The following is a 21,353-nucleotide window of genomic DNA, read 5'->3' as shown; positions in this document are numbered from 1 at the left end:
CTTTTCCAGAGACAGATAAAATGATCACGCAATGATTTAGAAAGAAGATGTTTGGTAATGTTGGATAAAACATACATAGGTTGCAGAGAACAATAGTACTGTTACGTCTTGCTGTAGACAAAGAAAGAGATTATTTTTACTGTTAAAAGATGTCACAAATAAATAACCTGTTATGTCTTACACAAAAACCACCATCATGCTGGTTCATCTGGTTTGCTAATTGCATAAGATGTAGCTGGAGCAGGCTAAACAGCCTTCAGTGTTTCGATTTCGCTGCTGCATACACTTACACCTGTACAGATGTACACAACGTTCTTCACTTACATGTAAAACTCATCGGGGTGTTCCTGTTGCATCAATAGATAGCAGATAGAAAATTGTGATTCATGTCATCACTTGATTTAAGTTGTGAGGGGGAATATGTATTGCAGAACTTGTTCCTCATTACTATCTTTTTTTATATGCATACCAACACTTACCACAGTTAACAACCTAAACCCATTCAAAAGATAGTATGCCAACAACAAAACAAACTTCACCTGACATTGTACGATACAGTGTACCAAAAAAAAGAAAGATACTATTTTCATAATTTCAACAGCGTATAAATGCAATAATTCAGATAGGACTCCTCATTTAGCATATGTGCTGTAGCAAGTAAAATAATATACAAGATGATTTACTAATATATTTGGAGATGTTGATGTGAGAAAAGGTAATATGGTGAGATAGCATGATGTGGATGATGGTAATATTGAGGTCTCATGGGGACCAAATGAAAATAATGATGGTTATGATATATTTTTGATATATTTGTCACATTTTTCTTCTGCACAGTGACCTATGCCCCAATCTCCAAATGTAAAAAAAGAGAAAGGATGATATCTAACCTTTATTAAAGTCAGTGAACCAGTCTACATGAGTATTTCTTTCATAACATTCAAACACGTTTTCGAACTATTCAGGAGAGGCGGGCTCAGTGTCAGCTTCATGAATTATAAATATAAGTGTGAAGTTTTCTTGAATGAAATAGATCAATGATAGGTTTGTATATCTCTCTGGTAAACATTAAAATTTTGCATATTCAAATGCAGGATAACAACTTTTGGCGCAATTTTCGATTTGGAAAGAGTTCAATCTTATTGATAATACAGCATGCATGCCTTTATTCAAGACTTTTATTTAAGCTTTTCAGGATTAAACCTTTCACAAAGGTGTATGGCCTGTTGAAGATTTAATATACTGAATCAAATAAACACAAAGTAGTCTTAACAGAAATGCAAGTAATGACCTGAGAATATCTGTGGCTGTCAAATGTAATTATACATTTTCTATGAACACTAACAGCATGGTGTAAGTGTCTACTGCGTTGATAATATAATGTAACATAACATAATACACATACTTGCTGCTGCTAAAATATTTAGTAAGTGTTCCTATTAACAAAGGCTGAGACAACTCATCTACTTTTCTGCATATCTAAAAAAAAAAATCTGAATAAAACTCTGTGGACAATACGCTTTTATTGTGAAGGACATGGACCGGAAGTATTGTTTGGAAGACAAGGAAGGAGGGAAGCTACCATCATTTCTGATTTTCCTCTGAATAACATAAAACTCTTCGGTTTGAGGTTAACGAGACGAGTGACGGTGAGTAAATAAAACTGAAATGATTTAAGTATTCGTGTTTAGAGAGGTAAAAAAAACTTTACTCTTGTGGCAGCATGCTAGTAGTGCCTCCAGTTAGCTAACAGCGCAGTGTTGTGCTAATCTCGTGGCTCTAGCTTTTAAGTACAAAACGCATGTACAGAGAAATGTTTGAGAACAAAGATTATTTGCAACCACTGCTCTGCATGCAAGTACGTTTTGTAACTAGGCTTGTTGGAATCAACGTGTTGGCGGACGTAAACCTCAAGAGACTCACATTGCATGGTATCTTCACGTGTTGCCCTCAAAAGTACATGTACCAATAGAAATGCTTCACCGATGTTTGATATCAACTTGTTTCATTCGTTTTCTCCTAGGATCGCTACAATGATTATACCTGTCCGCTGCTTCACCTGTGGGAAGATCGTGGGTAACAAATGGGAGGCCTACCTCGGGCTACTTCAAGCAGAGTATACAGAAGGGTGAGATCAGTACATAGTTACCATGATTGGACTTATTTGTAGAATATCATGATAAAGTCTCAAGAAATAAAAAAGCAAACAACGTACACAACTTGTATGAAGATGAACAAAATGAATTTTTAGAAACACTTTGGCAGAAATAAAAACACACAAACTAAAGTGTGGAGATAAACTAAGCTCAAGAGAAGATACACTTATTGGATTCACAAATAAGACCTAACTAGTAATCATTTAATAATATCACTGCTTAAGTGTTGTCTGGTCAATCACTCCATCCCAGGTTACTCAGAGTACCCACATTGTTGCCACTCGTGGTGCAAAGGATCACAAATCGAATAGGTTTTATTTATAGTTTTCTTATCCATGACTCAATCTGTGCCATTTAACAGCACTTCTAATCAAAGTGCATCTCCATGCATTTAAATAGTGTCATCCTCAATTTTCTTCACTTCATACTAATTGCTACAATTTCAATAGTAATTTCAATAGTAATAAAAAAAAAACTATTGTAGATAATCCTAAACTTTTTTTGTTTGTTTTTTTATAGAAAGTGCTTTTAAAAATGTAATATCGATAAAAATATTTTCATTGATATTCTGCGTTACCTACATTCAGGGACATCAACTTTACGAACACAAAAGAAACATGTCTGTGAATAACATTGCTGTGATTTACAGAAACCTTTTTGCAATCGACTGACATTCACAGTTCTAAACATGAAACACACCCCAGTGTGGGTTTAGTGGATGTGTGTGTCTGCACATGTAGCAGGTGGGAGTCAGAACCATATCTGGAGTCTTTGGAGTGAACATTTAAGTTTACAGCTTCAGTGCACAACAGCCGGCAACGTTACTAACAAAGTTTCTGATTGACGTTATACACTGCCACTGGCTGTTACATGCATGATCATACAAACACAGTGGGATTACATTTAGAACATTCAAATTGTCTTTTAAATCAAATAAACCATGCACTGAAATATCTATACTTTATAAGCTGTTTCCCTGTGGAAGTATATAAAAAAACTTACAGAAGACTAAAAAGGAAAAGACGAACCTGTCTTCCTGTTTGTACAGCAGATCTCCATGGCTCCTACATGCGCTAATTAAACGCTGAATTCTTTTTACTGACACACTGCAAAGGAATTTAGCGGTAGACAGTACATGTCTTACTCCGAACCCCCATCCGAAAAAAAAAATCCCAATATTTAATATCATGAGCTCTCACCACATCCCTCATTAACACCTTCAGCACAGTAGGGTTTTCTGGTACATCTTCACAAGCTACCAAGGTGCATTGGAGAATGAAAGGCTTGAATTAGACCATGGTCTAATAAAGTTCTTTATTCAACACTTGTAGTTCTATAGAAAACTACAAGTGTTGCTCGAGCCTATGCAGTTATTGCGTGATATATCCCTTCTAGCAACGTTTTGAGATGCCTACATTCACTAGTGATGGAATAAATACTATCAATTACCTGAGGCCATTAATGTTTCTATGACACTGTATTGTCTGGAGCTACCCCCATGTAGTTTACTCATCTGTTTTGTAGGTTATACATTAGGACTAACTTGATCTCCTCTCTTCCTCTGAAGTGACGCCCTCGATGCCCTCGGCCTGAAGAGATACTGTTGTCGGAGAATGCTCCTTTCTCATGTGGATCTTATTGAGAAATTGTTGAATTATGCTCCACTGGAGAAGTGATTGTATCTGGCCGCCTCTGACTCCTGGACTACATGTGGCTTTCCCGTGGACAGTTTCATGTTATGTTAATATGTGACAACAGTGAAGTAGTTAGGAAACATTAGTTGGTGTATGTATTTCATAATACATGTTTTTCTAAATAAAGCTCATAAACGACACGACTGACTCTACTACTGTTTTATCTGAATACCACAATCATTTTGTGATGAAAAGGTTAAAATTATTCAAATACATGTGCTGCTTTCAGAAAATCAATAGCTGTAGTGTTTGTGACATTTTCTTTTCTACCAACATGATTTAGAGATTCAGACCACACCGATCACTTCATCCAACCATTAATAGAGTTAAAAACATGCAAATGTTTACGATTATTTTGTACAATGTCGGAATTAGCAGTCTAAAGACATGGAAGTTTTTTTGTGTTTTATTAAAGTTCATTGATAATTGTAGTTATCTGTGGATAGCTGTAGTGTAAACTATGTGACAGAAAAAATTAAACTAAACATATTTCAGGGAAATGATTTTTAATTTGCAGATTTAATACAAAAAAGTGAAGAAAACCTTACACTATAACATGTTAAGAGGTGATCATGTGCATGCAGGAAACCATGTACTTTCAGAACAGTTAAAATCAGAACATTTACAAATAACTACAGAGCAAAACAAAAGTACAGTTTTCAAAACAAGTCTTCAGTCTCACCTCAGACTCCGATTTTTATACAGCTTGGTGTGGAAAAAAAGTCTTTGCTCTGCTTCACACTTCATCCTTCCATCAGTGCGGGCCTTTTGGAGAGAAACAAAAATGAACTAAGACAATGTTTATAAATATCAATTAAAAACCATTAGGACTCCCAGCTCATAGAAGAATGAGCCTCTGACAGGTTGTATGCTAATTCTCCATACAGCAAAAAAAAACTACAAAACGTCACCTTCCCCTTGCATTTTATACTGACGCATAGAACAATAAGGTTGTAGACCATTGTATTGAAGTAAAAGTTGTATCTATGTACAGTGTGCTTTGACTTTCAGCTATGTTCTGTTCATGAATGCACACATGCTTTAAAGACTGTTGAAATGTTAGTGAGATATTAAAATAAAGGTCACATATTGTCTAATGTTTCTGTAACACTAATGTGTCTCTAGCCTGTTTACAAATCACCCAATGATGAGAAAAGTCCATCCTCTCCATGTTCTGCCTGCTTCACTTTTCACAAAATGTGTGCTCAAAGAAGCTGTTTTGCGATATTCCCTTTGTGACATCACAAAGGGTAGTAACCCCTCCCCCAGGTGGGTGACACTCCCATAGCTAGGTGTTTGTTCTGTCCTACCAGTTCACCATCTCGCCGTTAACAATCAGGCATGGAGTAAGAAAGCCCTTACATCCCCTTCCAGTGAGAGGTGTGGTCAGAAACAGCTCATTTTAAAGCTTTTAAAACTAAACAGGGTGGAAATGGAGATGTCTATAAGCATGGTGAAATACTGGATACATTTGGTTTACTGTACATCAAAAAACTTCATCGACATGTTTTGGAGAGCTCTGAGACTTATTTAATCTGAAAAAGGAGTATGTGACCTTCGTGATATCATTTGTTGCAGACTTAACAGTAGCTCAAGAAAGAACTTAGAATGATGAATACAGTAAAGGGCCTCTCAGATAGGATGCTGTCGCCGCTGTTGAGCCCATTCATTGTCTATTGTGTCACAACACTTGTGTTTTTATAAGATGGTACTATACTGACGTGACATTTTTTGGCAGGCTTTTCTGTTGTGGCTTTAATGAACTCCAAAAACACTGAAGCTCAATGGGATACCATGTATGGCAAAACTACACTGGAAATGATAATAAAACCGGGACAAAAAACAAAAGGATCTGTTGATTAAAAAAAGCATAAGAGTATATTTGTCTTTATATTTGAGGTAAGCTTACCATGTTAGCGATATCGGTCTCTGTGGTCTCTGTGATCTCTGTGTTCTCTGTGTTCTCTGTGTTCTCTGTGCCTTTCCCGTTCCCGTGAGCGTTCCTTGTCCTTGTCTGAGCTCCAGGAACGTTCTCTGCGTCTTCGGGACATTCCCGTACCTTCAAAACCAGAAGAATCTTCTCTCTCACGTTTTCTATCGCGCTCTCGCTCCCTGTCACGACCCCTGTCCCGGTCTCTGTCTTCATCCCGAGAGCGACTGCTGCCCCTGTAAGGAAACTCATTTGTTCGATACTTCTGTCTCCGTCTCTTACCGAAGCATTGGCTCATTTACAAATTTTAGAATTGTGGAGGTAAATTAAACACACCTGAAGCCGTAGTTGCCCTGGATAGAGACCAGGCAGTCTTTGAGTGAGGTGACCAAAGCTTGGCAGCGCTCGTCTCCATACACTCTGGACTGCTTTATGATGGCAATGGCAGTTAGAAGAGTCTCCATGGCCACCCGCAAGTCCCCTGTATCAGCAGTTTGGGAAATAACATGTTAGACAAAGTGGCTTTTTAGTGGTTAAACAATTCTAGGCTTACAAGTTTAAGATTGATAAAATAGGGGGAAAAGGTTGAGAAAACAAAAAATACTACCTGCTAAACAATGACATGACCATTGTGTTCAAGTACCAATCCATGAAAGGTATGTTTTAAAAGCATTACTAAAGTACTGAGTATCTCCAAGCAAACACAGGAACCCACTGTTAATGTAAAAACCATTAATGCAACAGCCCATTCATCAAGTCTGTATGGTATATCTGCTAAATGGAAAGCACTTACAAATAAAGGGCATATGTCTGGAGGTTGCCAAAAAGCCAATTAACAGACTCTTGTCGCAATGACAAAAGCTTTGATCGCCAACTCCTGCGCATTAATGCAAAGCACTGCAGCAAGTGAAAACATCTGACTACACATTAACAAACAACAACACAAAAACAGCTGAACCAGAAGAACACTCAAATCCTGGACAGGGGTGAGGAATCACCTTATAGGATTACAATGACTCGAAGCACACAGCCACAACAACGCTGGCAGGGCTTTAGAAAAATCTCATTTTGTTCTTGGGTACAGTACAGCAACCAAAGCTTGGTCTTGTACAAAAATCAAAAGTGACAAAACTTGAAGTCTCAGATGTGCAGGACTGGTCGAGGCAAAACCACCTCAAGGATTTAAATAAAAAAAATTAAAAATGAGAAGTGCATTTTGGCTAGAAAAGTCTCTCCTAGAAACATTTAATAAAAACATGACAACTGTGGATTTGCCTTTTTACAAGACCACCTTTTTTGATTGACCATTTGCCTTTATTAGAAAGGACAACTGGAGAACGACAGGAAATGCTGAGATGAGAGGGCAGGGGGAATTACAAGTAGCAAAGGATCGAGGCTCGATTCTGACCCACGGCCACTGCATCGAGAACTTCAGCCTCCTTACATGGGACATGCGCTATTACAGCTAGGCTTTCTGGCACCCCTGCACGACCACTCTTGACAAAATCTCTTTGAAAAACATGCAACATTCTGTTGGTTGCTTGACCAGTCATGAATATTCAGTCACAATAAAATGTCTTTAAGAGTACAGTGTTTTAATCACTGAGACATTAAAAAAAAAAGTGTGATATTGTTTTGTATTTACAACAAATTACCCAGATATTAGGCTCTCTCTTTTGTGTAGTTTGTATGGTAAAGAGGGTGGGGTCAGGGATCTTTTTTGTTTTATTTTATTCAAACCATGTTTGTCATAAATAAAACTAGAACCAGTCACATCTCTCTATGGCTTAAGTTATGTATACTTTCTTGCACTTCACAGAATCGGTGCAGCTGTACTTACCAGCTGTTGCTCCAGACACAGCCTTGGTGATGGCACTGCTGGCGACAGCTCTATTTCTGTTCATAAGCTCCTCAAAATCTCCATCTGTACTCTGAGGTGTGTTTCTGAAAAACATACAGATTGTTGTCATACTGATTGCAGGCATCACTTTTTGTTATCGCAGGTTATCACTTTTAAGTACCATTACAAAAATGCTAAATATTCATTTGCTGTGTGATCCTTTATACATTCCATGTGCTTTTTTATCTGAATATGTAATGTGCTTCAGTATTCCCCTCTGCATCCTGGTTTATTTTACATGTAATCTTATCCGAAAGGGTAAAAAAAGACTGCTTATGGTTTGCAAAGCTATAATAAAGATATAATTGTCAGTTCTCACTTTTGTTGGCTGTACGCTTTGCTGCTGTGTCCATCTTGTGCAAAGAAAGCTGGATTTAAATGCAGACTAGGAGGTGGTTGACTTGGAACATGTACTGGAGGAGGAGGAAACAAATGGTGTGGCAATGGCGGAGGGATGTTCGGTGGCATATGTGGGAAAGGAGGTGGTGGCTGGCCAAGAAAAGGATTGGGTAGTGAGGGAAATCTGTTTGGAAGTGGAGGAAAAATGGAAGATATAGGTGGAGGGCAGGACTCCTGTGATAACAAAGAGGGAATCTTATCCGAAGGATCAGAGTCTTTAGGTTCTTTAGCGTTAGCACGTAGCGGTATACCTGCGGAAAAAGACACATTTTTTTTAGGTTAATAATAAAGTAAACCAATCAGTTGATTTTATTCTAACAGAGTTGCTCTTACGTTTATTTGCAGTGTCCTCAAAAACGATGAGGTTCTGGCGAGTAGCAAAGCGACAGTCTACCTGAGCCCCATTGAGTTCACACTGAGGTATTTTTTCCAACAATATTTTTAATGATTCTTCCGAGGTTACGACCACTTCTGCGTAGCTGCAAAGAGTACAAGAAACATAGGATGTTGAAAGCAAAACATGGACACGGGAATCTATACGATGAGCAGATTACACAAATGCGTATTTTTCATAGTAAATACACAACGCCTTTGTTGTAGACATTGTTCCATTTTTCTGAAACCACTCACCCTCTTGACTGGCCATTGGCCCTGTTCTCAGCAAATTTGATGTCTGTGATATCCCTCACACCCAGCGCTTGAGCCATGGTCATCAGGTCCTTATCAGATGTCCACTGGAGGGAGCAGCAGTTTAGGACGGAGGAGTATGAGAACAGGTAGATAGTTCAATATAATCTTGACAAGTATTACCACTCATGGTGACACTTGAATAGAAATATTGCTGATATATGTTGGGGAAAAGTTAAATCATAATCAATGTTTTGATAACTGTTGCAAAGCCTAACATAAGGTTAAGTCAGATTATTACCTGGCATTTAAATCAGACTGTTGTAATAAAGACGTTTAAGGAAGAAAAAAATAGCTATTCATATATACTAAGTGGGTTTATCTAAAAATTCATATCAGGTATCCATCAAGACAAACCATTGACAAGCCTTTGTTTTGCACTACTACCCCTCAAAGGCAAGAGTGAAACATCCCCTTAGAGATCTCCCTATGAAGTACTGTCCATTACCCCATTCCAATAAAAGTGTGTAAAATTTGTACTTGAAAAGTTGTATTTTCCATCCCAAGGAGAATAACTCTTTCGAGCTGACACACAGCAACTCAGGTCAAATAATTTCATGAAACACATATGAAGGAGGGGTAACAGTGCTGTATGTAAGAGAACTGTGTTTTATTGTTCTACTGACCAGAACATTTCCCAATAGTTCATCAATCTGAACAAGTGAAGAGTTGACACTCCACACACACTGGGTATAGATGTAACCAAAGCCAATTATTGAAAAAAAAAAAAAAAAAAAAAACCAGATGCCCTTAGGCACAATCCCAAATTCTAACACATCATCCTATACTTTGTCTCAAGAGTGAATATAGACTGTTAACACCCCTGACTTGTGATTTTCCTGTCACAAGCCTCTTAGAGTTTAGGCAGGGATCAAATAATAAAGACAAAAACAGACTACTTAGTTTGCATAAAAACACAGCCAGTCTGGTGAAATGTTTTATTTGCCTTGTCAGTATTATGGTAGGCAATCTGAAATGAGAGGACAAGAAATTCTGAAATGACAAAGTGCTTTGACGAAATGATAAACGCATGTTGTAGCTTTTAAACCAAGTTTAAGGAAAGAAAACTTTACATTTGTCTTTTTTTGGGGTCGGTAGATCTGTTGATCTTGTATCTCAGGTCTGCTTTTTATTTTTTTAATTATGAGGGAAACTTGTCGTTTTTGTTCTGTTACATGTAAGAAGTGTTGTGTGAACCCAAGTGGAAAAAATAGACACTGTACTGGACGATACATTACAAAAGTTATCAACATTAACATATGGAGGGTGTCACTCACCCAGGGGAAATTTCCTATATATAAAGACAGTTTCCTTGGCATGTTTCCTGTAGTCTTGCTTGTTATGTTTGTTGATTGAGCTTCCGTTGTGGCTTGCGCTTCCTTCAGAGGCATCACATTGTTGGTTACTTCCTTGTCCCGATCGACTGAGCCAGTCAATACAGCATCATAAAGTTCATTTGCTTCTGCAATGCTGTCCAAATCCTGCAAGATAAAGAAAACCTCAACAATTAATTGATGATATTCGATTCCCTGTGTGTCTCAATGTGAACAAATCAGATGGTTAATTTGAAGGTTAGATGGAAAAAGATGGACACTGGGGCATTTCACATGATATTTATTGCAATATATTTATTCAGCACATGTCACTTCATCTTAGTGTACATTTAACTGCTAGTGCATACTGTCTACTTATACTGCATTATTGATCCATATTCTTATTCGCTAATTTGGGGGTAGTGTTTTGGAATATTTTTGACATAGCATCTATTGGATTGCTCTAACAGTATTTCGTTATGCTTGTACAATGATAATAAAGATATCTTATTTAAAACTACGATCAATTCAATCAGGTGTCACGCAATAAGTTGTGTTCTCTCCCAAAGAAGGGTTTCGTAAACTATACAACCACAATGACAGACTTAACTCACCTCATTGTTGTGATCCAGATCACTGTAAATATCCACAAGACCTGCCATGGAGGTGCCTGGTTCTGCTGCAGGGGCTGCAGCAGCCATCTCTTCGGCCTATGGGGAGCCAGTTGATGGGAAAGCAGAGAGTTAGTCTGTTTTTAGTGCAATTCGTTCATGCACACTATGCGAGGTTTCTGCAGACATCGACGATACTGTTGATTGAAAAATGTGCGTGGCCGTTACGCCTTGTCTAACGTTGACTAACGTTCGGCTCGAGTCCTCGTAACTTGTTTAAAAATGATCGAAGATGAACAGCACTGTGAATATGACAAAATATACAAGAGCCCAATAAATACGTCAAAGCCGTGCACTGACTCTCACATGGAAGCACACGTTTTATTAGTCTGGATCTTTGAAAAGGTAATGCTAAAGTTGCTAATCTATTACAGTCTATGGTTTCAGTACGTGAACATGGAGAGCCGTTGAAAAATTCTACCGAGTCAAAACAGCAGCGAACATTGGTTCCTACTCCTCCTTGCTTTGCATGTTTTTATGTAACTATTAATTTTTATTTCTTTGAGTATGTTTTACTGTTTTTACTGTTTGCATTTGTGAAGCACCTTGTAACTAATTGTTTTAAAAGTGCTATATAAATAAAGACTTACTTACTCCTGAACAGCCCCTTCATATGCATACGTCATTAAAATACATAAAACGTGTGCTACTGAAAATATACTGATGATGATATAATAGTATAATAACAACTCTTATCACTACCGACTCGATTCAATTGAGGCATTCCTAAAGCTAAATAAACCAATTTTGAAAAGAAGAAAAAAAGACACGAGCGACGTCATGTGTGCGCTGTTTCCTGTCCCCCTCAGTGATTTCCGGTTGGTTACGTGAAGCCGAGCAGCCTGGTTGTGTAAGTTCAGTGTTTTGTGTTTGACATTTAGGCGTCAGAGTCATTTGTACGGCACAAAAGTAGTCCGTTCAGAGGTATCTCGACATCACAAAGAAGAGGGTCAAAATGTTGTCTGCTGCTATTGCAAAAAGAGTAAGTAAACATTTATTTTTTATAAATTGTGCATGTATTTGTTGGAGCATGTAGAGGACTTTCATAGTCTATGGGACTTTCACATACAAACAAATTGATTCAGTGTGATGTGATAATACGATGTAACCGTACAAAAATAAAAAAAGGTTTAAGTTAGTAGCTTGACCTGTGATTTTAAAGTTGTAGCATTGCTGTTAAATAAACCTGCACCAACCAGGAGTAATCAGTTCTACAACAGCATGTGTGCTTTATGTAATCCCCCACTTCACCTCTCTTCTTTCATTTTATCGGTCTATTGATCTACTTTAGGATAACTGTGAGGGGATGTTGTATGAGATGAACTAAAAAGTAACTCATTTGAACCGGTTACATTGTGACTTGTTTGACACATCTCATGTATTAGACGATATAATGAAACACTCAAATTGTGTGCATTGTTGTTGTCTGACAGGTGGTGAGAGGTTTGTTCCAGGGAGCATGGAGACCTGCAGTGACAGGACCGGTATCATCTCGTGGTTACCGTGGAGATGCACCAGACGACACCAGGGGCGACCTTATTGAGATCCCTTTGCCCCCTTGGGAGGAGAAGCTCGGTGAGCCCACTGACATCAAGAGACGCCGTCTTCTGTATGAAAGTCGCAAGAGGGGCATGTTGGAGAACTGCATTTTACTCAGGTGGTTGTCTTATATATTATATTGTGTGTTTGTGTGTCAGTACAACACTTCAGAACTTCAAAGTACAGTACAAGTACAGAATGTGCTATGGTTGTGTGAAGAACTTCTTAACTTTTCTTTTGTTGCTTTCAAGAGTTTTTTTTTTTTCTTCCATTCTGCCCACTCTTTAAAGCTATGAGTATGCTAGGAGTGATAAGAAGTAGGTGTAAAACAGGAAAGAGCAGCCACTGTATTGTGGTGGATAGTTATTTCTTATTATCATCTATTTTTCATTACAATAAAACATCTAACAGGTACTTGTAAGTAGTGTCTGCAGACAGGAAGGATAAGTGGAGGAACATGACAGAGTTATAAATATAAGGAATGGTTACATCACTACAGAAACAGGTTTTTTTGGTATTTAGTAAAAGTATCAAATAAAATAAGTGTATGGAGGTTGTGGGGAGATTAGAAGATGTCTGTTTAGCATATTTGGAGCCTATTGACCTTGATGAACAGAACTACATTCAGAAAAAGGCTGTGATTGAATGTAAGGGAGCGCCGAGAAGAATGTGCACGTTCAGTAGACCATCATTAACTCTGACTTTCAATAGAAAAAAAAAAAAGAAAAACTCCTGTTAAAACCAATTGTCCAACTTTCTTGCAGCCTTTTTGCAAAGCGATACCTGAACACGATGAGTGAGAACCAGCTGCTGCAATATGACAGACTGATCAATGAACCCAGTAATGACTGGGATATTTACTACTGGGCAACAGGTGAGAGAACAGTTCATTTCTGTTCATAAACATCTCCTCACGATATTCCTGTCCAATGTCATAACAATGCAAGACATTAATAAAGCAATTACATGTCGGAGAGCTGGTAAAAGATTACACTTAAAAGTTTCAATATTTTGTATTTTTTTTGCATCACAGTCAGTACTTCGCAGCCTCTACACATTCAATTGGCAGCACAACTCTAGAAAATCTACAGTAACTCTAACTGCTGCATCCATGCCATTTTTAAGTCACACCTTGTGATGGATATATTGATATATTACAAGTTTACTTTATATTAAAGAGGCATTTAAAAGACATGATGAAGAGAAGTATAAACATATTACAGCGGGGATCTGAGACTCAAATGTCTTCCACAAACAGGCTTTATTGTTTCTGGTTCAAGAAGGAATTACTAAAACTATGAAACAGTACATGTTGATGTGCATTTTGAGTTCCTCACAAAGTCTGAAGCAAACTATCATGTGAATGATAAATAGGATGGGTAATGATAAAAGGGATACATAGGAAACTCTTCTCTTTTTTGCTTTCAGAAGCTCAGCCCACCCCAGAGGTTTACCAGGGAGAGGTCATGGATATGCTGAAGGAGTTCACAAAGAATCGCGACCATGAGCAGAGGTTAGACGCACCCAACTTGGAGTACCTGGACAAGGAAACTCAATGATGTCGATAGACCTTGAGACCTTCTCAGAGACTCATTTTAGGTGGGACACTATGTGAAATATGAGGGTCATAACCCACCGGGAAAATCCTTCAGATGTCCACTGCGTTTAGTGTGCTCACACTATCCAGTACATTTCCATCTGTACGACATACGCTCTCAGTCCCATTGTTTCAGGGAGAAGATTCTGAGAAGCTGAGAGAAGTTTGAAGACTGAGCGACATTGATGCAACATAGTATTAAGGTGTTCTGAATTTTTTGCATAATTGTGTTGTAAATATGTGATTAAAGAATGTATTTAACTGCTCAATTTGCAAGGTGCAAACTGAAAAAGCCAGATACAAGACACACACCTGTACATGTAAGTTAATTATGTGTGAATATAAAAAAAAATTAGACCATTATCCCCTCGCTTATTAGCCAATTATTTTTAATCGTCATGATTTCCTTCTGTTATGTGAATTTACTGTGCCTACATGACATACATATTGGGTTATTTAATAAATGTTGGTGTGCATTGTTGTTTGTGTCACATCTTTTATTACTACTTTCACATAATATGGGGTTAAGTCACACATCGGAGGTGGCTGTGATTGACATTGTTAGCATTTGTTACACAACGGAGCAGATTTTTCCTGCAGTACTAGTCAGTGGACACCAGGGGGAACCACATCACCTTAGTTCCAGTAACTGTCAAAATGAAGTAACTGCTGTGCTGATCCTCGTGAAAATTTACTCACCTGTAAACCATAGAACATATGTTACATACTTTATATATCCTGCAGAGAGAAATGCGAAAACACCACTCTCAAGCGGCAACTTACATTTACTGATTAAACCTTTAATCTTAATTTTACCAATGATAATACAAATATGGTGCAAACAATCTGAAAATAAACCCTTATAATAAATGAATTGCATTAGGGATGCCTGGAATCCTATTAACAGAATAGGCTGCATGTTTTTATTTCAAACGAAAAACAATCAGGGACATTTTCTTCTATGCCAGTTTTCCAATTAATCCAAATATATTTTGGCTTGAAGACGTTACGTAAAGACAAGGTCATTATTATTTCCCTCCTCCAGCTCTGGATCAATGTGTGTTGACCATGGGATAAATATCCTGCCTGGCTGTGTGTCATGTCGGTTCAGTGGAACCTTGTACTGAGAGCAGAAGGGAAATGCCCTCTGGCCAGGAGATGTGCTCAGAATCTCAAAGCAGATGACTGCCTCTGTACGCCCATGGAATAATAATGTACACATGATCCACTGGTGAGCTGTTACACAGATGAGACAATCCTAAGTAAGACCAATGTGGATGTTTGTTATTCTTTCTTGTTACCTTAAAGGGAACATATGTCGAGTAAGAATCTCAGTCATCCATTTTGATGTTCTCAGGAGGATGTCCCTCTGTGTGTCTTGCTCTTCTGCCATCTGTGTCACCTTATGGCCTCATCTATGCAGACAGGTAACAAAGAGCATTTTTCAGAGAGAAGTATTCCAGTTAATTTTTGGGAGTTGTGGCTAATTGGCATTTTCCTCAACTTTCCACTCGCCTTCGAATTCTGTGAAAAGTTTAAGTGCATTACGTATTTTGACAGGGCAGGTTAAGGCTTTGGTTTTACACGAAAAATGACTTGATTTACTTTGAAACATAATGTACTGCTAAAAAACCCACAGAGGACTAAACTAGGGATTCTCAACATTTCTTTTGTGACGCTTTGGAGTTATTAAAGCCAAAGAATGGGACTCTAGAAACAGGCGTGATTAGTAGTTAATTCTTTAGCTTCCCAGCTTGGACGCTAGGAAAAAGTTATATACTGAACTGTTTGTAAAGTAATTCAAACTAAATGACCCTGCACTACAACATTAATTATATTTCAAATTAAGTAAGTGATTTTCACAGGCGGAATAATCCAACAAAAAAAAGATGCCACCTGTGGATCTATCAAGCAGGAGGAGCAGAATTCCCATCGTTCTCGCTCTGAGGCTTGTTTGGAGTGTGTATTCATCAGTTGCCCACGCACACCCACTGTGCCTATCTGTAGCCCTGTGCTTCTGTCATCCTCCACTGCTGCTTCCTGTGTCGTGACAGCTCTCTGTTTTATCCTCATTCTTGCTGTCACCCACTGCTCCCCTGGAATTTCAATCTCATGTTCTCTCTTGTTTCTTCTCTCCTCCGCCACCAACACCATAAGCATCCCCAGCCTTCATCATGTCTTTACATGTCTCCTGGAGAGTCGTGAGCAGAGGGAAGCTGCTCTCTCTGCTGAGAGATTCTTCTGCCATGGTTAACTCTGAGCGTGTTAGATAAGTTGGTAAATTAGACCGCCTTTCTCAGCAGGACATATGAAACACAGTTTTTACTTAGATGTTATCTTGTGTCAAAGATGCAGTGAGCACACTGTGGGAGGCAGAACCGGCAATTTCCTTCATTCTAAGGATAAGAACCAACTCTGAAGACCTGTGAACATCACTCCTACAGTCATTGACCTATTTCTGTCGAGCTGGAAGAGAAAGAATAATAAAGAACGCACACGTATATAACCTCTGTACAACCAGATGTTTCTATTATATTGCTGTCTTTGTAAGTTTGTCCATGTATTTGTAATGTATCTTCTTTAAAAGGAATTGATGGTATCAACATTGAAAGTTATTTCGCAACAACTGTCTTAAAAATGTGTGACAGAAAATTGTAATTAGAGTCTACTGGTTTACACTTTGATCTCTCGCTTACATATGCGCTGAAGATCGAATGCTTGGAAGATGAGATACACCACTTTTTCTTTATTTACTTACAGTTGTTTCTTTACTTCAGTATGTCTACTTGAAGCCATTGTAATACTCTCAACATTTTCAGGGGAAAACACATTAGCTGTTACAATGTAGATCAGTATTTAACATTTAAAAAAAAAAACACAACTATTACATATCTTTATTTGTAATATAAAAAGAATAATTTCTTAGACTTAATAGATTGACCTGAGAAAGCTATACTTTGGGTTTCTTGTTTACCTCCAAATCCTTCATGTGGTAATGAGATGGTGAGACAAGAATGCTGAGACATGGAAAACTACCCCTAAGATTTATTTGGTGACATTTACGCTTGGAACCACAGGAATAACATATTCAACATTGCAGTTGAATATAAAGTATTAAATGTAGTTTTAGAGCATTTTTTTCTGGGAGTGATTACTTTCTAACTTTGATTCCTGAAGTACACTACTCACAATAAGTTAGGGATATTGTTATTTACAATGAATCTGAATTTATATCATAGTTCCCTTTGATATTTCTATTAATGAATGAGAAGAAACACTATTTTAATTAGTGCAATATCTATTACCCCAACATTTTAGACAACAATAAAGAAAGCCCCAAAATCACCAAAATTGACGAAGTCAGTAGCGCGTGTTTCCACCATTTGACGCAATGACAGTTTGACAGAGATGTCTCATGCTCCTAACTAGCCTCCCTATTCCAAAAATCACTGTGAAACAAACACTGTATGTATGAAACCCACTGAGGACCTCACACTATCCATAACTTATTGTGAGTAGTGTACGTGTTGCTAATAATGCTGGCCAATTTGTACTTTTACCAGTTAGTAGTGCTGCAGTAGGAGGACTTTAAATTGTGCATTTGTGTGCAATGTTTGATACCATTAGTTATGTAAAGGATATGAATACTTCCCTTAATGCGTTTGTGTAAGAACAAAATACACACTTTCTTGAAAAAGTAGAAAAACAAGCTTTCGAGTTTTCTTTGTTTTTATATACACATTTATGTTTTTATATACACTGTACAGGTTTAAAAAAAATAAATGGTTGATATTTGACATTGTGCACCCCACGGATGTGTAACTACAAAGAGAAGAGGGCGTGAGAGAGGGGCTGAGTGATACCAAAGACAAACAGATATCATCAACCCCAGAATATACTGATGGGTTTTTTTTTTTCTTCTTTTTTTTTCCCCATACAGGACACTTCACATTCATTTGTACAGTATATCAGTTATAATGTTGCTGGTAAACCTCTCTTTGTCTTAAGCGTTCCCCCACAAGAGAATGCCCTAAATCAGAAATGCGAGCGTGTCCAAGAATAAGTACCAGAATATGGCAATTGGCTAGTGAAGAGTGTCGACGGACAGATCTAGCTCGATTCCTTAAAAACTAAAAGACACCAAACCCTGACTTTATTAAAAAGAAAATGGTACCTGCATTAAGTGACTTTCACTGAGCCTTTGGAATGTAACGCCTTGTTTAACACACACAGGGCCATCAGGACAGGCTGTGTTATTTTGGGATGCTCCAATGCTCTGACCTGAGATGTAGCGAACAGTGATGCAAAGAGGTGATGATTATCTCCTCTCACTTTTTTTTTCTCCTCCCCCCCTCCCTGACACTTGGAGGGAGGGATCACATATGGTGAAGAGTGAGGCGTGGCAGGGTACATAAGGCACACATAGAACACTTTGTGCCAGAAAGCATGTGTGCACAATGGGGGTGTTTTGGGGCAACGTCAGCAGTGATTTCAAGGTGCCACCCTTCTTTTTTTTTGTTCTTGGTGAATCATAACGGACCAGATTAAAAGGACAGAAAGGACAAAATATGGGTATCCAATTCTGTTTGCACTAAAATCTGTTGCTTTATGGTATAACACAAGTTTTGTTTATAGCTAGCATTGTTGTTAAGCTCGTGTGTGTGTGGGTTTTTTTTATCTTCAACCTTGGCTCTCAGTTCATGTATAACAGATTTGCCTATCAGACCAAAAGTCCACTCATGAGGAAAATAACACGCTATTAAGAGAGGTTTGTTCCAGCATCAGCATCAACAAGTGCAGTGAATCTTAAAGAAGTGACGACTTTAAAAAACCAAACAAAGAACGTTTCTTTGTACATCTGGATCGATTCATACAGATTAAAAACGGAAAACAATGCTGTTCTGTATTAAACTGGCAAAACAGAACTCAGTGCAGATACTGTATATACACACAGAGAGACAAACAGAAAATACAATCACACAAACTAAACTTTCAATATTGACACTCACCCACAATGCAAACGCACGTACTAACAAACGCAAACACACATCCAGCAGAGAAAAACAAACAGTGGAATGTAAGAAGACTTTTCCCCCAGATATTATTACTCTAATTTGTTTCCACTCATCTGGTCAGCACATACCTATACAGGACTCAGGGGAGGTCACATTCAGGCAGAGAAGCAAACAACTGGAAGACTGACTTCTAACTTCAAAGCTTTCACAACAACAAAAAACAGGTCCAATGATCCTTGGACTCAGTGTTTGGTAAAAATGAAAAGGTGGAGGTTTTTCTGTAACAACAAATCCCTCTGTAATGCTGCTGACAGTTATGTTGTTGCCTGGGTGACACGGATAGTGCGTTTACATTGATCTCACCTCATCTGATTTCTTACCATACCGTATATCCATCATAACCCTAAAAGGGCCATTAACCATGTGCATTCATAACATTTGAGTTCAGCCGAATCAAAAAATATTGTTAGATTTTCAGATCAATAACAGGTGACTTGACAGAAGAACTATCATTGGCAGTGCAGTTTTGCTATTTCTTATTAGTCTTCTGCAGTCTTTTGCCCCATCACTGATGTTTACCACATAATGATATAACATTCAGCTGCCTTTTTAATGTGTTGTTAAAATAAAATTCCCCAGGCAGCATCATGATATAGAAATATGTTTTATTTTCCGGTGTACTACTTCAACCTGTCCCATCTCTTAATAGAGACAAAGGTACATTTATTATAATGCTTTAAATAATTGTTGCTGAGGACAGATTTTGTTGTTAAATGCTTTTCTCCAGTCACAGTGAAAACCCTTTCACCGAGGTGTTTCTCAATTAGCTGGTTAACACAGCCTTTTTTCTGGAAAGACAAGCCACTGTTTCATTCTTTTCTAAAGCCATTTCAAACACTCTAGCACCACAATTAATTAATCCTATTGATCTGCTTTGCATTTGAATATGGCAGCAGCAATTTCAGGGGCAAAGCCCCAGCTAAATACAGCAAATGCTATCAGCCTGGCTTTATACCACCAATAGAACACTAAACATGAAACCTTAGTGACCTCCCCATGTCTTCAGCTAACTGCAACAACACACATTTGAACAATACCTTTATGTTAAATGGTCAAGGGAAATGCTGTTTTCTACAATATCTCAATTGTATCTGTTCAAGTCCACAACACTTCCTCAATCAGACAAACACACATTCATAATTCTACACTGCCACATTTCTAGAAGCTGGCTTTTTGCTTATTTTTTGTGCCTGGAAGAACAGGGAGATTCTCTTTTTTTCTTTTGGAAAGCAAAAAATCGATACAAAACAAAAAAAAAAAAAACCATTCACCCCTCAGTCGACTGGGATTTTTTTTTCTTCCAAATAACAGGGCTTTTTTCACACTTCACCTGTGGAACCAGTATTAAATGTTCATTTTCATATCCTATTTTATTTATTTTTTTGTTGTAGAACAACTTCATTTTGGGTTACGGCACATCACCCACAGCACGCACAGACAACAAAGGGTTCCAGCCGGGGGAGAATAATTACAGTGGTGCCAAAGTGAAAGTAAGGAGAGGAAGTGGAGTCCAATTCCATTTAAAATACAGCATATTTCACTTCCTTAGCTTGTGTTGAATTTCCTGAATTTTGTATAGTGTAGAAGAACAATGACAGTAACCTATGGAGAGTTGAAAAAAGTGGTGATGAAAATGGTTGCACAGGTTTAAACACAGCCCGTCTTGCTGCCCCAGAGGATCACTGAAATATCAGTTTGATCCATTTTTGGTTGATAGTTTGTATTTATGGGTGGCAAGAGGTGCTGCTGATGTTAACCAGGCATGTTTCAAAAGGTGGAGGGCAGGTATCTTTCAAAAGAAAAAAAAGAAAAGAGCAGAAGAAGGAAATGAGTGACGACATCAAAGACATTTAAGGGATAAAAGGGGGGATCAGGTGGGAATCAGAGTCTGACCCAAGAGTGAAATGTAAGGATGGTGTCACAAGGACTGAGGGCAGAGGATATCAAAGAGGCCTGAGAACAAAGAGATGACAGTTATCTTCAGCCATAGACTGCAGTTAGGGAGAAGAGGGGGTATGTGCTGAGGGCAGAGTGACGCTGGATTCTGGGGAGGGAAAGCCTGTAGGCAGGAAGGTTGCTGGGTCACTCAGGCCTTCAGAGCGTGCCACTGGGACACGGCAGTACGAGGGCGACCCATCATGTCTTTCCAGTGTTTTACCTCTGCAGGACCACTTTTCCATGAAAGATAAATCTGCAACAAAAAAAGTGTATATATATATATATCTATATCTTGTAATGTCACGCAGAGGTAGATGTTGTTTGTGGAGAGATTTCCCAAAAAAGCTGTGGGGTATTAAGGAAAAAAAAAACCTCACTGTGAGTCTTAAGTCTAGCCCTGCTTTCGGCACTAAGCCTGCCACTCTAATAGGAATTTAACTCAAATCCAGGGCAG

General features: G+C 38.2%; 4 protein-coding genes across 6 annotated transcripts in view; 2 read left to right on the top strand and 2 right to left on the bottom strand.

The window, feature by feature from the left end:
• The first annotated feature begins 1,508 nt into the window (after positions 1 to 1,508).
• On the top strand, positions 1,509 to 3,990 carry polr2l (RNA polymerase II, I and III subunit L). The gene is made up of 3 exons (XM_079338944.1): positions 1,509 to 1,649; positions 2,024 to 2,128; positions 3,724 to 3,990. The coding sequence occupies exons 2-3, from the start codon at positions 2,034 to 2,036 to the stop codon at positions 3,830 to 3,832; spliced, it is 204 nt and encodes a 67-aa protein (XP_079195070.1). The 5' UTR covers positions 1,509 to 1,649; positions 2,024 to 2,033; the 3' UTR covers positions 3,833 to 3,990.
• Positions 3,991 to 4,339: 349 nt separating this feature from the next.
• LOC306820882 (cleavage and polyadenylation specificity factor subunit 7-like) lies at positions 4,340 to 11,181 on the bottom strand. Its single transcript, XM_079338941.1, has 9 exons — positions 10,694 to 11,181; positions 10,044 to 10,247; positions 8,710 to 8,813; positions 8,413 to 8,558; positions 8,000 to 8,330; positions 7,621 to 7,724; positions 6,117 to 6,261; positions 5,760 to 6,016; positions 4,340 to 4,615 (listed from the first exon to the last, which is right to left on the bottom strand). Exons 1-8 carry the CDS (start codon positions 10,778 to 10,780, stop codon positions 5,764 to 5,766), a joined length of 1,374 nt encoding a protein of 457 aa, XP_079195067.1. The 5' UTR covers positions 10,781 to 11,181; the 3' UTR covers positions 4,340 to 4,615; positions 5,760 to 5,763.
• Positions 11,182 to 11,533: 352 nt separating this feature from the next.
• On the top strand, positions 11,534 to 14,367 carry sdhaf2 (succinate dehydrogenase complex assembly factor 2). Its single transcript, XM_079338943.1, has 4 exons — positions 11,534 to 11,732; positions 12,184 to 12,407; positions 13,054 to 13,163; positions 13,718 to 14,367. Exons 1-4 carry the CDS (start codon positions 11,706 to 11,708, stop codon positions 13,846 to 13,848), a joined length of 492 nt encoding a protein of 163 aa, XP_079195069.1. The 5' UTR covers positions 11,534 to 11,705; the 3' UTR covers positions 13,849 to 14,367.
• A 6,226-nt stretch (positions 14,368 to 20,593) lies between these two features.
• syt7b (synaptotagmin VIIb) overlaps positions 20,594 to 21,353 on the bottom strand; it is an 86,505-nt gene continuing 85,745 nt past the window's right edge. For all 3 annotated transcript variants that reach the window (XM_079338846.1, XM_079338845.1, XM_079338847.1), the window contains one exon: positions 20,594 to 21,152. In XM_079338846.1, the coding sequence (XP_079194972.1) occupies positions 21,048 to 21,152 (105 nt within the window). In that variant the 3' untranslated portion in view covers positions 20,594 to 21,047. The remainder of the gene's footprint in view (positions 21,153 to 21,353) is intronic.

This window comes from Symphodus melops (assembly GCF_947650265.1).
Source record: "Symphodus melops genome assembly, chromosome: 3".
Classification (NCBI taxonomy): domain Eukaryota; kingdom Metazoa; phylum Chordata; class Actinopteri; order Labriformes; family Labridae; genus Symphodus; species Symphodus melops.
This window is presented reverse-complemented; position numbering and strand designations above follow the sequence as displayed.

What these genes read in the sequence shown, in the direction of transcription:
- polr2l (XM_079338944.1), top strand. Translation starts at nt 2,034, where the DNA reads ATGATTATACCTGTCCGCTGCTTCACCTGTGGGAAGATCGTGGGTAAC. An exon ending in CAAGCAGAGTATACAGAAGG is followed by an intron (nt 2,129 to 3,723) that starts GTGAGATCAGTA and finishes CTTCCTCTGAAG; the next exon opens with TGACGCCCTCGATGCCCTCG.
- LOC306820882 (XM_079338941.1), bottom strand. Translation starts at nt 10,780, where the DNA reads ATGGCTGCTGCAGCCCCTGCAGCAGAACCAGGCACCTCCATGGCAGGT. An exon ending in ATATAGGAAATTTCCCCTGG is followed by an intron (nt 8,814 to 10,043) that starts GTGAGTGACACC and finishes TGCTCCCTCCAG; the next exon opens with TGGACATCTGATAAGGACCT. An exon ending in TGAGGACACTGCAAATAAAC is followed by an intron (nt 8,331 to 8,412) that starts GTAAGAGCAACT and finishes CTTTTTCCGCAG; the next exon opens with GTATACCGCTACGTGCTAAC.
- sdhaf2 (XM_079338943.1), top strand. Translation starts at nt 11,706, where the DNA reads ATGTTGTCTGCTGCTATTGCAAAAAGA. An exon ending in CTGCTGCTATTGCAAAAAGA is followed by an intron (nt 11,733 to 12,183) that starts GTAAGTAAACAT and finishes GTTGTCTGACAG; the next exon opens with GTGGTGAGAGGTTTGTTCCA. An exon ending in TATTTACTACTGGGCAACAG is followed by an intron (nt 13,164 to 13,717) that starts GTGAGAGAACAG and finishes TTTTGCTTTCAG; the next exon opens with AAGCTCAGCCCACCCCAGAG.